Source organism: Fragaria vesca, linkage group LG2 (assembly GCF_000184155.1).
Source record: "Fragaria vesca subsp. vesca linkage group LG2, FraVesHawaii_1.0, whole genome shotgun sequence".
NCBI classification, from domain to species: domain Eukaryota; kingdom Viridiplantae; phylum Streptophyta; class Magnoliopsida; order Rosales; family Rosaceae; genus Fragaria; species Fragaria vesca.
In genome coordinates this window covers 2,093,206-2,109,462 of record NC_020492.1, presented here as the reverse complement: position 1 = coordinate 2,109,462, position 16,257 = coordinate 2,093,206, and the positions used below count along the sequence as shown (strand labels likewise).

The following is a 16,257-nucleotide window of genomic DNA, read 5'->3' as shown; positions in this document are numbered from 1 at the left end:
ATTCAGCTCCTTTTTCTTTCCGCAGAATTATCTTTCATTCCAAGGCATAACTCGTCTCCAGGAGCTTCGTATTCGCATGACACAGAAATTTAGGATGAGTTGCTCGTACAACTCTACGGATCATACTCCGAATTACTTTGTTATTCATTTGTTTAAAGCACCAACAACAAAAACAAATATTTCGCCACTTAGATTCAATAGATAACGTTTGTTACATTGGGGGATCAAACCACTGACCTATTAATGCTAATCCAATTCCCCTCCTAACCTCCTGGGCTAAAATATTTTTTTTTTACAAAAGATGCCTCCTAGTCTTTACATTGTTTTTTACATATGTACTGATGTAGAACTACTGGTAAGAGGTCCGGTTCCAATCAAGAACTAGTCAACTACCTTATACACACTAGTCTATGATTGGATCCATATACGACAAGGTCTTGTTGTAGCTCACTAATATGTACAGGTTTATGTACATTCGTCTGCAGCTTACCAAAAAGGACACCACCTGAAAGAAGCATGATAGCAGTGATTAGCAACGGACATCAGTTCTCTAGCAAAAATAAATAAAATAAAAGCAATGGACATCAGTTTTGTAATGTTTAATTAAGATAAATGGAGATCAGCTTGGCATCTAATATTTGTTTCCAAGCACTCTTGACCGATAAATCTAATAGTCACTATTGCTTGTCCAGCGATTGATAACCTTGCCAGACTGAGCTTTTAGTACCAAAACATCCCTCAAAGAAGCCGAGGACTAAGCTCATTGCAGGTCTCTTTCATACCTATTTTAACTCATTTACTATATGGACATGCAGGAAAACCTTGATTTTGGCATGAGGAGAAAATTTGCTCAGTTTCTTACCCGACATAATTCTGGCACAAATTTTCATGAGATGTCGCCTGGCCAATCAACTTTTGAACTTGCAGCTTAACAGATAAACCATGATCAACTTCTCGAGAATCTCCAGAAATCAGCGTGCTGTGGTCTACAACATGCTGAATAGAACTAGATGATACGGAAGAACTGGTGGAAAAATCACGCCCAGTAAGCTTATTACTCATCCGAGCCATTACAACAACAGCGCGCTCATTCAAGACCTCATTAGCATCACCAAGTTGATTAACAGCCTACATAGATTGCAATTAGCATTAAGCTTACATAAGACTGTCATTTTGAAGTACCTAACATGAAAGATTTCTGACATACCTGAAGAAGTTCCCTTTCACGAGCACCACGTTGAGGTTGGAGAAGCTCTCTAGCTGGAGTTGGTTCTTCGGCCTCCACAACAGGAGGAGCATGACTATTTGCTAATGTAGCCACTTGTGGAACTTCATTGAAGTTGAAGAGACGCCAGTTGATGAGAGGATCATGAACAAAGGCCTGAATACAGATAAACCTACGAATTAGCTCCAGCCACCCACATCAGGAAGGCTGATTATTTTGACATTCAAAGTTACTTCTGTGCAAGTCAATAAATGACTGCTACAATAATTGGGCTAGAAAGGAATTGCCTATTTATTGACATCATTGCCCTGATATAATTGTTTACAGTTTTGTAAATACTTCTCATCCACAAAAGTATTATTCTGATTACCCAATTAGTATCCATAGTCAATAACTCAATACTGAGTCATAAACTTCAAATTAAAGTTCCAATGAAGTAAAATAATATAGCGAAAAATCTGGTCGTTTGTACCTCCATCATAGCCATAACACTATCTTTATGTGTTCGCAGAACTTGCATGACATTTTCACAAGTTGAACGGAAGTTGCCCTCTATACCACTAACCTCCATTGCTTTCACAAGCATTCTAGTCAATCGAAAGGGGACCTGTAAAAAGTAAACATGTAAATATACACACAAGAAAAATATTGTATAATGAAATAAATGTAAGAAATCAAACATGACACTTGGAATGCAACCACATTACCTTCTCAGGAAACTTTTCGCGGTTCATAGATGCTTCAAAGCAATCCCCAAAGTCGATGTGCAAGATCTTCCCACTGTACAATAGCATATGAGATGCCAAAAGTAATATCCAATAATGAGAACTGCTTAATTACCAACTGTACTAACCTAGAACGGTGCAGCATAAGATTGCTTGGATGACGATCACCAAGGCCAAGAAGGTAACCGACCTGTAGAGAGATGGAGAGAGAGGTTTAATCAATAAATATTTACTATGACAAGTAGAAGTTTTACCAATCAGATGGCTTTCAGATCCATTTTATTAAGGTTAAGGAACTAATAAATTTGTTTAAATCCAACAACAAATGTAAGGCAGAAATATATAAGGTAGTACAAGGAAAATACATACCATGCTCATGACCGCCAAACTTCTCGTGTAGTTTGTCCTCCTCTCCAGCCATACCTCTGAAGTGCGACTTTTAAGCCAAAGAACCTATCAAAAGTAGCTCTAGTCATCTTCCCAGCAACCTCAAGGTATTGAAGAAACATACTGATGAATATATCGGAAAAATTATGCATTTCATAAGAATCATACCCTTGAAAGGTCATTTCCCTCTGTATTGTGCAGGGCATACTCAAATACTTCCACTTTAGCTATGAGCGGCAAATGATCATAATCCGGAGCAAAACTGAGCATATATTTGTGTTCTTGATTAAGAGTGATCTGAAACAATGAAGCATTTAGAATACGGAAATCTTACAGCCAACTATGAAATCTATGCATCCAGCCACCAGATATAACATTGGAATCCTATGAGAGAGAGAGGGGAGATAACTAACCTTTCTGGCATCCCTGTACTCCCTAATGAGATGGTGAAGGGTGTCACAATTTGGGACCCAACCAATCAGTCCACTGTTTGGTGATAAAGGAATGACAGAATATCGTTGAATGGACAGATCCTTCTCTTGAGTTTTTCTAGAATTCTCCAGTAGCGTGTTCACCAAACCAAAAAGCTAAGAGAATGGAAACATCTCAGAATTAGTATAATGAACAAAGATTACAGAAATAAATATTTTTGAAGCTGTATAAAGGAAAATTTTAAAAGCATTTACTGAGGTAAGATGAAGAGAGTACCTGCATGACGCGTTCATCTTGGCGCAAGTCTTCATGTCCCTTCAGCAAGAAGGCATAATCCTCACCATCACTCCCATGAATTGTTAATTTCCTTGGTCGCTGTTTGGATGTTATGACAACAAGCTGCCGTGCAAATGATGCAATTGTCACCACCGGAGATTCTGCATCAGGAAATTATATATTTAGTGACTTAGGTCGAAAACCATATTTTTTGCTCGAATGCAACTGTGTTAATACCTGCTCGATAGGTACCAGGAACAGCCAGCTCTAAATCACGACATTCTAACAACTCTGGCGAGACAGACTGTCATATGCGAAGATATCTCAGAGCACATATATTTATAATGCAATAAGTTCAACTGAATGGCTGAAAAGATATAAATACCTCCAAGTCCAGAGTAGTAAGACTTTGCAGCTGCTTATCTATTCGTCTGAATACATGATAGTAAAGATCCCATGCCTAATTGAGCGATAAACTAAATCATTAGCCCCAAACATTACGGCAAGAGAAATATTAAGAAAAACTATATCAGTAGTAGATTACACATGACTTATGCAAAGACCCATTTCATTCGTGGAAAAATTCCTTGGGAACAATTTAATGAGATCCAATATATCATATTGTAGTTTTTACAATACAACATGGACTTTTACAATAAAGTATAAGGACTTCTGTGTTCCAAGATTTTTATATGTTTTCACATACAGTTTCTTTAGGTTTATGGGACAAACGAACATATTGTCCTACTAAAATTTTCATACCTGTGTAAGCTCAGCATCTTTTCCAGTTCTCTTATATTTCATGCAACATTCATAGGCCTCCAGCAATTCATGACGATAGGCCTGAGATCAAAAAAGGTGTTATATTAAAAAGTAGAGGACTGATATCACACCAAAGTGAAAGAATAGTGTAATTTAGGAAGGTTTCCAAGCTCTTGTTTTGGTCTCTTTCAAAAATAATAATCTGAAGTTCAGGGTCCCCACAAGTACTGAAGCTACCTCAATGAATGTTGTCTCCTTTATTGTAGTATTATTCCTCATAGCCCCTTCCTCGAGGGAAACATGCAATGGCTCCAATACTTTTAGCATGCCCTCAATGTTATGTTCACCAAAATACAGACGACTAGCTTCTTCCAGAGCCTCATGCCACGTTTCATGCCAGAGGATCGCGACCCGGATAAGTTCCGTTGAAACTAGTTGTGCCTGTAGATACGAAACTATCTGTAAGTCCGTTGCTTTTTATTTTTGTGGAGGGAAAAAAATCAAACATATAACAGAAACAGATTCAACTATTCTTTCACCTGATCCACAAGTACACCACTATGCTGTCGAACTTTGTCAACCACTTCTTCAGCGGCAGCTCTGCGTAAAGGACTTATTGATTTACATGCTACTAGGAGAGGGTACATAAGAGCCTGCGGAAGGAATTCAGTTAGTAGACGAAATGTGCAAGTCTAAATCAGATAAGCTAAAGGTACTTATTGTCGCTGTGAGATGGTGTAAAAGGAATTTAAAGCGGAGATCTTGCTGCTATTGCATGCAACATGAAATTGGACAAATGAAGAAATTATAACTAGATACGAATGACACAGCCCACTTTCAGGTGATACCATGTAGTCAAATGAAACCCGAATTATGTGCTAAGAAAAAATAAAACAAAAGGGATAGAACTCAAATAGACTGATGATATTGAGAGTGGAATGCCAATCAAGAGTTGCATCATTTCAAAACCAAAACTGTTGGGACAGTATGAAAAAAGAAAACATCAAAGTATATGCTTGTTTTTTTTTTTTTTTTTCTAGTTTTTCTAATAAGAAGACACTTCTGGTAACCACAGATTCGGATGAGAAGAGCATCAAAATCAGACTTGCAAGCATCATGATACAACATACAAGTACCAAACTAGGTTCAACCAATTACTGCCCAGATAAAGATGAATTACACAAAGAAACAACCCATATCAATTTCAAAACCATACAAAGAGATACGAAATACATCTTGTCTAAATCTCTCCCCTTGTCTTTAAAGAACTTATTACTCCTTTCCAATTGAAAAATCCACATATAAGCCAACACAGGCAAAGACGAATTGCCTTTTTGTTGGCTCGGAGACCAGAATGATTCACCAGACTCAGAGAAATGAATAACTTTGTGCTATGATGGGACGATTAAGAAAGTAAAAACAAACAAAAAATATGAGATCTCTCTCCTGCAGTTTCACAAAACATTCTTTGTTGTCTCCTTTCTGGCATGCTAGTTCTAACACATAAACACACGGATAGAACAGAAACAAGTCCTCTAAAAAATTAAGTAAAAGAAAAAATAAAAAAAACATAACTAATAACCAAATTCATATCTTTATATTTTCATTCAGTACAAATAACAGACATCCAAAGCATACCTGTGGATGACTTTGTCCAATTCGCACCAAGAGCGACTGTATGAGTTCCCGTACAGCATGATTATTAGAATGTATCCTGGCAATTATTTGGGGTAAAACCACCAGCCATGTATTAATATTAACATGTGCAAACCCTTTTTGTAGCGCCATTTGAACTTCTGCAGTAGCTCCGTGGTTGAACCACAATGTAAGAAGACGAAGAATATCCTGAAGCAGATAAAAAAGAAAAACCTTGAAATGACATGGTAGAATATACAGGTGGTGATGTGTGATATGTAAATCATACATTTACACCTATCTGGAAATACAAATGCACAACATTGATTTCCATAAAAGAAACGTATGTTACTCCGAGCATGCGGTATCCTACTGTATCCAAGTAAGTTTCCAAGTACAAAATTATCCAGGTAACCTTTTTTTTTCTTTGTAGATCCATTCCTTTGCTCAGAGAAAAAATTTTACTGAAAAATGTGCGTTTTCAAATCAAATGAAAAGCATTGTTCTTTAGAGCAGTATAAAGATATGCAAAATACTCGAAATGAAGCAGACTAAGAGGTAGGTCTGAAACACCTTCGATAAAGGGCACTTTACCTGTAAGCTATCATCAACGCCTTTAGTATTTGCTGAACAAGCAATTGAGTGAAAATATCCAGTGACGGCTGCAACAACAAACTGGGAAGCAGCACTTGCATACCCTCTGACAGTATAAAGTGACATAACAGCTGTATTGAACAATGCCCATGTGTGCCATGCCTTTGCCCATTTATTTGCACATTGAGTTGCATTTCGGAAGGCAACAAGAATTTCTGCAAAAGTTAAAATTAGTCGATAAAAGAAGGTAGGAAACATCTATTGACAATCTGCAACTCAAAAGAGTAGAATTACCTTGTACAGAATCATCATCCAATCCAGGAGAAAGAGCCCAATTCCAGGCTCCAAGTTTGAGATACACACGGGCAATAAGTGGGACACTTGGAGTACTACAGCTCATTAAGCCAGTTGGTGTAACTGATTCAATACTAGGTAAAGTTGAGAGCTCCATTGCCAAATTCTGAACCATGTCACAGCCAAGTACATTAAGAGGTTAGAAAGGAAGGTAGTTAAAGCACAACTATTTCTCATTGGTGCTTCAACATGAAGAAAAATATTCCCAACCTGCAGCCTAGAAAAAGCTTCCTTGCGTTTAACTTCTTCTCCAAGTGACCATTGGTATTTCAAATATGCAAGCATCACTTGCGGAGGCCCATGGTATCGCAAGCTTTCATGAGATGTCTCAGGGTCATACTAAAGCAATTAAAAACAAAGTTAATGTAAAGAAAGAAATATGAGAGTACACGCAAATCTAACATCCATGGAGAACTATGCAGCACCAACCTGTAAGAGTTTGACTAAAGTAGATCTGGCCTGACTAATTCGCCCATTTTTCCGACAGAGGGTAGCAAACTTTAGCCAAGTATCAACATCTTCAGAAGGAGGCAGAACAAGTGCTCTCACTGCTAAAAGTGCCTGCCATACCTGAATATTCAAGTACAAAACAAGTAAGAGGTATAGAATCTAGCTCATGAACGTAAAGCCAGACGGCCCTTCCAACTAAGGGATCCCTTTTTTGGGCCATTTCTAGGGATAGGGTTTAGGGTACCCTAAACCCAAAAAATGGATCCCTTGGTGGAACCGTGGAAGGGCCGTCTATATATAACTCACCCTAAACCCAAAAGGCCAAAATACCAGAGTATTACTATAAGGAGCCTTTAAGTAAATATTATTTGACGGTAAGAGTTACTAACTATAAAGCATAAAGCAAACATACCTCAACATTACGTTTTGCTCCTTGTATCCGCTCATTCCACATATTGCGAATAAGGGCCCGTCGTCCTTCAGCAACAGGATTCCCAAGAGGAAGTGTGCAATAATCGATGACCTAATAATTGATCATCATATTATAACTCAAAATATATGTATCAAAACAAATTGAGCCCAAATCAATGGAGACCCTTGTCCTTCCCACCCAAAATACAAATAAAGAAATGAAAAAAAGAGGCAAAGCCAAAGGGGCAGACCTCCTCAAGTTCTGACAGCTGCTGAACACGAACCATATTGATATATGCACGTTCATAGCTCTCCAAAACCTACACAGTAAAGGATGTGGATGATGGCTATATCAAGAACATGTGAAATGTTTAATGTTTTTGTAGTAACAAGATACTATTTTGCCATTGTTAACTCCATCACCAATGTTGATATGTATAATTACAAACTGTTTTCGCCAGACCACAATATTTCATGCAAATCCCCTTTAGCATACATTATATAGACCTAACTTAGAATTTGAACTACAACAAAATACTACAGTGGCATACTCGAGCTTCTCAACACTAGTGAGCCCAAAACTCTGAAACACAATCAGTGCACAAGAAGCCCACTAGTATATTAGGACAGACATGAGCAACATCATTCACCAGCTAGATTTTCAGTTTTCAATCCGACACCAATATGATCAATTTCAAACACCACCACAGACAGAAGCTTTCACAAATTTAAGAGTTTTAAAGAAAAGATCGTAGACTCACCAAAGCAGCAAGCTCTGTTGCCAAGCATTTCCTAGCTCTCTCAACATACTCGCGTGCTTCATCATACTGAGGTTCAAAAGAAATAGAAAACAATATGAGCAGATAACAAACCCTATGAATCAAAAAATGTCAAGCACCCCAGTTAATAGTTAATCCATCTTATATCCTTTATGGAACTGCCATTATTTTCTCGGCTCAACTGTGAATTCTACCTAAGTTCAGCGACACAAAACATTGATATAATTGTATACGTACGATTGAAGTGGCCTTCAGAAAATAAAATTATTACACATACAAGAATAGAGCAATTGAATATAACTTGCAATGAAAAGCTTACTGAAAAGAGGTTTTTCCTTATACATGAATATATGTCAGCATACTTAAATATAAACATTCATGATTTAAATATTTGAAAACAGATTTTGGGAAATATTTGTACATTCACGTTAGATCAAGAATACTATATAACACTGGTTTGGATATTTTATAAACCTAAGAACCTACTTTTCTTAATCAAAGTAAACAAATGACCAAATATAATTATACCTTTCCTCTTCGAACTAACAAAACAGCTCTAAAGAATGTGCCATTACTGCTTCCATCCCCACTAGCAGCAGTGTTCCCCAAGCCCCTAAGTTTGGTTTCATCACCATCATCCAATCGAGACACATATTCGGCCATTTGATCCCACTCTCCCATATTCCAAGCAGCACTTGCAGCCTAGCAGAATCAAATGTTTAGCATTAAAAAACTGGAGAAGAAAGGAGCACATGTGCGCATTTAACAACATACTAACCATTGGGGCCATTTCCAGTCGAGCAGCAGGCTCAGCTGGGGTCCAATATTCCTTAAACAGGTTGTTAAGCTCTTCCCATCTAGCCAAGGCAGCAAGGCATCGCATACGGCCTACAGAAGCAACGAATACAAATCGTATTAACCAACTAGTGCAAAAATGCTACTGACACTAGATTCTTCAGATAAAACTTTAGTTTCAACCACTTGACACTTATTTGACTTATCAATTGCAGTGAAGGCAAAAACCTTCTGGGATTGTAGATTGTTGGAAGTCTTTTTAGCTATTTGGGTGGGGGCAGAATAAGAAAAGATTTGAAAATTTCCCAGTGTCGTGTGTCAAAATGTTTGGGATAGAATTAGCTTCTGGTCTGCACTTTCAGCTTCAGTTACCCAAGACTTCGAACACTATTCCCTCTAACCTTATTGTCAATCTGTAGTGTCTCAAGATCTCTTTTTGGTCTAGGCTATTTTGGCGGAATTCTAGTCATCTTATCCCATCACCTTTGAACTACCAAGTTGGAAATAAATGATATACTTATTTTGGGATCAACCATTCATTTCCTTTCTGTTATATTTATATTTTTGGAGATAGATGTTGAATTTTATTACAGCTAAGAAAACCACAAGAGGAACAACTGTTTAGATAACTATTCCTCAAGTCTACCGACCTCAAGACTCTGAACTCCATAATCTTGCAAAAATACATAATGCTTTCTTATCATTGTTTTCTACCAATCCGAAAATTGGATTTGATGCCTAGGTCAGTAGCCTACTAATGACCAATCCTGGGAGACAAGGTAGCAGCAGTGACATTGTATTCAAGCATGATTGCATATGGTAGAAACTTGTAAGACAGACCACAAAAATTGCACCAATCAAATAAATGTAGAAGTTGACGGCTTCAAAAAGATCATAGTTAACAGTTAACACACACACACAGGGAGGGAGCCATGGTAAACACCAACCTAAAGTAGCATCCAAGACAAGATGTTGACTTGATGCTTGAGATGCTTTTGCAGTGTAGGCCTTGAGAGCATCATCCCACCGCTGCAACTTCTCGTACCTAACCAAGTACAACTAGATATGAGTGATACTGTTTCGCAACATTTTTATGAAGATAGATTGAAGTCGCACTCAATTCAGATAAAAAAAAAAAGAGTAATGGCATGGATGGGCACAATACAATTATGCAAAGCACCCAAAGAGTGGAATTTTCAGTTGAATATCCAAATCTTGTTGAGGCTAATACTTATATTCTGTTGAACACCCAAATAAAAACAACGTATGTGTTAAAGTGTATAATAATGAAAATTACCATGACTCTTTCAGTTGAACATCCAAATTTTGTTGAGCATAGGTCAATATTCCAACCGCAGCCTAACAAAACACAAATTTTCAATTAAATGGTTCAATACATGTTCACGAAGAGATGAAAGTGACTAAAACTTACCTCATGCTGTTGTAACTGGTTGTTTATATGTATAAGTACTTCAACTACAGCAACAGGATTGGCATCCATCTTCTTGGAACGTGCTCCTTCGAATTCCATTTCTTTGTAATGCAAGGCCTTTGCAAATGCACGACACTGTAGTACAGATAATGCAAACATACAACATATATGTAAGAATCTGGACCTGCATATATACCCGACACAAGAATAGGGATAGCGGAAATTGACACAACTACACACACCCACACAGTTAAAAAATCTAAAAAAATCTACCTTCTCTGCAAGAGCACCAAGTAGACGAATGTCTATAGGAAGAGGTTTCTCATCATGTTCCATGAACTCTGCCTTCAGAATCAATTATTTCAACAAATCAGTAAAGATGAACAACGTTGCAATGTGATGCAAGACATATTTGATACAGTAGGAGTGTATGAGATGTTTTAGTTTCTTCCTCCTTGTTTGTAGACAGACCAAACAAAGGAACTTACAATAAGGACAACATGTCCGTACAATCCACTGGATTGCTACAGTTCAGATTGGGCTTCCCAAAATTTCTTCAGATTGGTTCCTCACAACAGTCATGATCACTCGGTCACCTGGTCAGTCACTCTTGGATTTATTGTCAAGGGTTGAAATTCAGAAATTAGATTTTTTTTAAGTGTTTTAATCTTAGCTCTTGAATTGAATCAAAGGGTGGATGACCACAAAATCCAGTCACCTGGTGACCGAGTGGAAAAGTACAAAAGTAGAAATAAGCTCGATCCACCTATTGACAAAAAAGTAGGGAAATATTTATCCCCCTAAGGACAATGTTGCTGACAGGGAGTAATATTCCAAATATAATGTTTACTATGACCAGTTATAGGTTGAGTTTGGTCATGAGCGATTATACCAGATTTGTATGATGTTAATGACACATTTCCAAAAGCAGTTCTGCTTTTACGCAAAAGTACTAAAGCCATACACATAATCATGCAATGACAAAATTTTAAGCATCCCAAGCTCAATCATCAAATTAAAGCTCAGTTCACTAGTGATCTTGAACTGTGTACATCAGCAGGAACAGATATCTACATACCAGATTTAGCAGTGTTGCCAAAATTTCAGGAGGAATATTTGGAGATGAAAATGCCATCTCCAAACTCCGAACTAACTGTTTCTGACTAGTCTCGTTTAGCTGTGACCAACAGCTAACAAATCCAGCTGCAAACAACTCCCGCCCAACAAAAGGCTGCAAAGCAGTAAATCAGAACCGACAACAAATTAGAAAGAATCAAAAGCAAAATAACCAAAGCTCCAAAGGAAACAGCAGATAGAACTACAAGTATGTATTATAAGATATACCTGCAACTGTGCAAGCCTTGCACAGGTTCGTAGTGCAGGAGAAGGAGATTCCTTCAAAAGTTCAATACTAAAGTGTCTCATCCATTCTGCCCAATCTTCTTTGGTACTGCGTTGAGAAGCCTCCCCAGCAGTGCGTAATCGACCATCATTGACCTGCATGTACTTTAACAAGTCAAATAACCAACTTAAAGACAACTGTAGTAAAAACACAACATTGCTGGCAGAAACAGCAACGGCTCCAGATATAAGCGGTGCACAACATGTTACTCATACATCCAAACTCCAAATACGACCTCACAACATACTACCCCAGTCATTTTTCTAGAGAACTTTTCTTTCTTTCGTACACATTTGACAACAGGTGTATGACAATAGTGCACTAATTACAGGATACATAATTACAAGAGATATACCTGATGACTTCGAAGTTTTTTCTGCACATCAGCCACATCATCATAAGGGTCAATCTCCAAATCAGTTGAACGGTCAGCAACAACCTCTGGAAGTCGTCGACTTAATCTTTGAGGAACACATAAAGGTTCACGTCGCTGCAAACGGGCTTCAATTTCCTCGAATTCCTTGTGCTGAAATGAAATAATTATTATTAAACTCACAAGTAGGGAATACATATCACACCATTTATAATAATAACAATAAAGGGATAAAATCAAGCAGACCCGTAAGCGATGTTTTAATATAAGTTTGTGTATTGATGGAATGAAGATGGTGAAATCCTCCCCAAGGGCATATGCTAGACAACAAAGCGCATCAACTGTGTCCTTCCGGAGGTCATCATTCTTCCTGTAATGCAAAAGCTTTAACAGTTAACAATGTCTGTCACCAAAAACCGTAAAAAACTACCTCTACAGAGGAAAATAAATAAATAGATGCAAATTCTGTGGTCCTATATACTGCTCAAAAAAAAAATTATCACCAAATTAGAAGCAGCTCGAAGCAAGCAGTAAGATATTGTAACTCACTACAACATCAGGATGCAGACAGTGTTGTAAAATGATCAATAAATTAAAAAGTATATATATTATCCACAATAAAACTATAAGTAAAAAGATAATGTATAAGTTACTCCTTGAAGACAATTTCTTGGATGATAGATTTTTCAGAACAAGAAATGCACCAGGTATATAATCAAGTAGCATGATGGACTGGTAACGCAGATGCGAAAATTTAAGCGTGTTATCAGAATCAAGGAAAAAGGAACGAACCCATCTAAGACTAGCTTCAAGTGATGCACAAGAGAAGATATATGACCAGTAACCTGCAGAGAATATAGAAGATTAAAATTTTATCATAGGGACATGTCAAAAGCAATATGACGTCAACAACTATACAAAAGCAACTGAAATACTTTACAGAGAAAAAACAAAAATTAAAATATACCAACCTGCACTCGAGGGATGAGTTTGGTCAGAGTTTTTATAGCAGCACGTCTTATTTCCACTGAAGCATCCACTTTGAACAAACGAATTAGAGCGGGAAGAAGAAGATGCATATGTTCATCCAACGTTCCTACATTTGAGAATTGGAATGATTATTTATAGGTAGGCACATCTAACAGTTGTATATATTAATGAGATGACAAACACATCAAATACAATGCCTTTAGAGCTCTAAAGTCGGAAATCATCTAATTCCTTTGGCAGTTGAATGTCTCATGCCCCTGACTTCGGAAGCAGAAAGCCTAAAACTCATTGTATTCTCAATCTAAAAAGATAATAAATAGAAAAGGCTATAATTTAATCTATCAGTTTAAAAATACATAGATATATAATATAAAACTTGCATAACCATCAGTTTTTAAGTTCTTCAACATATAGCATCGATCTATTGAACAATCCGCATTCATTAAAGTGTTAAACTGTATAGCTTCAAAAGATGGAGTTTACTAACAACGCAAGGGCTTCAATAACTATTTTCTCATCAGAAATCAAGACTTCTTCTATGATTGCAGCTTTGGTTAATCAAAGTAGTCCCTGAACCATAATCCTCTAACCGTCGCTCTAGCTTGGCTCAGAAGTAGAACCCTGAATCCAATATGAGCATTTCTTGAGGCTTATCCCAAACCTGTTCTAATAATGGGAACTCAGAACATGCATTTCTTAATTTTCTTTTTCAGGCCAGATCTTTTGGGTTCTTATTTCTATTTTGCAAAGTGTTGGTAAGAAGATCTCAGGATTTTGTATCCTCATATCTTCCATGTGAATAAGAAACCGACTCGCGGATTTAAATTCCAGATATTCAGCGTATAAATCCCTGAATTTTTTAGAGTGTTCTTATATTGACTTGTGATTGCACAAATCTTCCATGTTATTAGGCAATTCCTCTTCTCTACACGTATTCCTTTGCAGTCATGGTCAAGTGCTCCCTCTGGAAGCTTCTCACAGATGCTTCTCCAGAAAGCACCAACACCCAGAAAAAACTTCATTTCTGTTGAACCACCAAAAGCATAGTTGAATATCTCACAAACCTTCCCCATAAATGCTCAACCTCCTCACTGTTTGCACATCAAGGACCCTACTATTCATTTCCCATCCACTAAACACACAAAATAACCATGATACACCCCAATAACACTTCCTGCTTCTTGCCACCACACTAATTTCATACTGATAAGTTATAGTAAACTTATAATTGGAGAAAGTGATGTAAACAGCAATATCAAAGATGATTGGAGTACTAACCACCAAACACTTCAAGGGTGTGGAGGATGTCAAGAACGTAAGTGTAGTTGTTACACCGTTCTGCATCACTTAGAACTTGGATACAGCATGGAAGAATATCATGAAGATATGTCCTGAACTCATCGTTCAGGGCCAAACAAAGCTGCTCCACAAGATGAAGGACCTGAAAAAGAGTACATGCAGTGACAATAAGTCTCATAGTCTCAATCCCAGGGATTTGTAACCAAAAGAAAAAACCAACTTACCGGATAGCCAAGTTGAGGACGGCCACCAGCTGGGAAACTAAATGTTGACCATAGTTCTGAAATTAGAATCAATAAATCATGCAGATATTTCCGTATGTGCTGACGCACAATGGACACTAGAGTTCCAAGCTTCCATGTTATAAAATCCTTCAAAGCATCATCACATGTGCGAACTATATGGAAAAGGTCAGGCAAAACCTACAGGTAAGAAGGGTAAAAACACAAATTTAAGTAAGCCAAACTCAAAAGAAGGTATCTAATCGTTAATAAGGTAAACATGTATCCTACTGTCAATTAGCTAAACCGGAGGAATTCAAGAAATAATGTCCTTCTCTTTTTCACATAAATAGGACAAGTTTCTATTAGAAAATAAATAGAGCTAATGAGCTATTATACAGGTCTAATAACGAAAAGATCATCAACTTGATGACATAAATTTTAAACAAACCAGAATTATACTTGTTTTAAAGTAAATTCCCCCCATGTTTCCTATCAACGTTGCAGTTCCCTTACACAGTAAAATAATAGACTTGGGCAATTTCCATCAACTGTCCATGCCACAACTAGTTTTACTAAATGAGGGAGGTGCTTTCATCAGTAACTAATAAACTTCACGAAAAAAAAACAAAAACAAAAACAAAACTAAACTTGGCATATGTTTGATCTTATAAATGGATGTTTTAGTCAGCTGGAAGGGATTTTCTATCTATAAATTTTAGGACTCCTTTCTTTCTTCTATTATGCTGGACATAGTAGCTGTTTAGGACTGGTGCTTGATTATGATTTTGTGATCTTTCATTTGGCTTTATTTTCAAGTTGTGGGATTTTATTTACCCCTTTGTACGTATTTTCTTGTTTTAATAAGATCTTGTATACTAGAAAATAGAAGGCAAATCAATAGAATAGATCACATTTGTACAACTACATGTCCACCATAAAGCACATACTTTTATGCATACGCATGAATTCACACACAAATCTGTGAGTGTGTGTGCATGTGGATAATTATAAAGAAGTCAATCACAACTGAAATGTTTAACACTGACCTTTGGTAAGTACGGAACACAACCGATACCCATTGACTAATCTCGCAATAAAATAGATAAGATTAGATGTCATAAACAATTACAACAATGCTTATCTATAAATTACAAAAAGAATAGAAGTCCGGGGTTCCTAAAGTCTAAATACCTTGAATATGAACATAAGTGATCCGACAACCTTTAGGTGGTAAGTACCAAGTGAAGGGTCCCTAAGTATTCGCATGAGAGAATTGATTGCAACCTGTACCCATAATAAATGCTCAAAATAAATATAAAAAAAATAATATAGAAATCATTGATCATATTGAAGTACAAAATATGCATACATATATATATATAGAGGCCCGCTATGGAGCGGACGTCCGCACCGAAGAAAAAGTGCGGACGTCCCTCCGTTATCCTCTGTCCGGCGCCGACGACAGCACTCCTCCACCCGAGCGGACACCAGCAGCATCTCCGATCACTTTCTCTTTCCGGTGAGATCGATTTGAAGGTCTGGGCAGCAACCTCCACCCAAAACTTCAGACAACGTCAATCTCGAGGGCAAACTGAAATTCGGCGGACTCGCCGGGAAGAGAAAGTGATCGGGGACGCCTCTGGTGTCCACTTGGGTGGAGGCGATGGAGGAGAATGGAGAGACATCCGCACTGTTTCTTCGGTGCGGACGTC

General features: G+C 37.4%; 1 protein-coding gene across 1 annotated transcript in view; it reads right to left on the bottom strand.

Annotated features, from left to right (window-relative positions):
• Positions 1 to 331: 331 nt before the first annotated feature.
• LOC101310491 (serine/threonine-protein kinase TOR-like) overlaps positions 332 to 16,257 on the bottom strand; it is a 23,329-nt gene continuing 7,403 nt past the window's right edge. The window contains exons 17-55 of the mRNA XM_004292012.1: positions 15,737 to 15,829; positions 15,592 to 15,627; positions 14,546 to 14,743; positions 14,301 to 14,463; positions 13,004 to 13,128; positions 12,825 to 12,877; positions 12,279 to 12,402; positions 12,015 to 12,185; positions 11,602 to 11,754; positions 11,336 to 11,488; positions 10,531 to 10,602; positions 10,258 to 10,392; positions 10,123 to 10,184; positions 9,773 to 9,870; positions 8,809 to 8,918; positions 8,559 to 8,732; positions 8,013 to 8,078; positions 7,503 to 7,571; positions 7,253 to 7,363; positions 6,820 to 6,960; positions 6,601 to 6,729; positions 6,331 to 6,496; positions 6,037 to 6,251; positions 5,446 to 5,652; positions 4,347 to 4,460; positions 4,045 to 4,248; positions 3,808 to 3,888; positions 3,431 to 3,505; positions 3,283 to 3,349; positions 3,046 to 3,206; positions 2,751 to 2,924; positions 2,506 to 2,634; positions 2,320 to 2,403; positions 2,079 to 2,140; positions 1,933 to 2,005; positions 1,698 to 1,832; positions 1,208 to 1,381; positions 863 to 1,128; positions 332 to 505 (exon numbers count right to left, since the gene is read on the bottom strand). Of these exons, the coding sequence (XP_004292060.1) occupies positions 487 to 505; positions 863 to 1,128; positions 1,208 to 1,381; positions 1,698 to 1,832; positions 1,933 to 2,005; positions 2,079 to 2,140; positions 2,320 to 2,403; positions 2,506 to 2,634; positions 2,751 to 2,924; positions 3,046 to 3,206; positions 3,283 to 3,349; positions 3,431 to 3,505; positions 3,808 to 3,888; positions 4,045 to 4,248; positions 4,347 to 4,460; positions 5,446 to 5,652; positions 6,037 to 6,251; positions 6,331 to 6,496; positions 6,601 to 6,729; positions 6,820 to 6,960; positions 7,253 to 7,363; positions 7,503 to 7,571; positions 8,013 to 8,078; positions 8,559 to 8,732; positions 8,809 to 8,918; positions 9,773 to 9,870; positions 10,123 to 10,184; positions 10,258 to 10,392; positions 10,531 to 10,602; positions 11,336 to 11,488; positions 11,602 to 11,754; positions 12,015 to 12,185; positions 12,279 to 12,402; positions 12,825 to 12,877; positions 13,004 to 13,128; positions 14,301 to 14,463; positions 14,546 to 14,743; positions 15,592 to 15,627; positions 15,737 to 15,829 (4,842 nt within the window). The 3' untranslated portion in view covers positions 332 to 486. The remainder of the gene's footprint in view (positions 506 to 862; positions 1,129 to 1,207; positions 1,382 to 1,697; positions 1,833 to 1,932; positions 2,006 to 2,078; positions 2,141 to 2,319; positions 2,404 to 2,505; positions 2,635 to 2,750; positions 2,925 to 3,045; positions 3,207 to 3,282; positions 3,350 to 3,430; positions 3,506 to 3,807; positions 3,889 to 4,044; positions 4,249 to 4,346; positions 4,461 to 5,445; positions 5,653 to 6,036; positions 6,252 to 6,330; positions 6,497 to 6,600; positions 6,730 to 6,819; positions 6,961 to 7,252; positions 7,364 to 7,502; positions 7,572 to 8,012; positions 8,079 to 8,558; positions 8,733 to 8,808; positions 8,919 to 9,772; positions 9,871 to 10,122; positions 10,185 to 10,257; positions 10,393 to 10,530; positions 10,603 to 11,335; positions 11,489 to 11,601; positions 11,755 to 12,014; positions 12,186 to 12,278; positions 12,403 to 12,824; positions 12,878 to 13,003; positions 13,129 to 14,300; positions 14,464 to 14,545; positions 14,744 to 15,591; positions 15,628 to 15,736; positions 15,830 to 16,257) is intronic.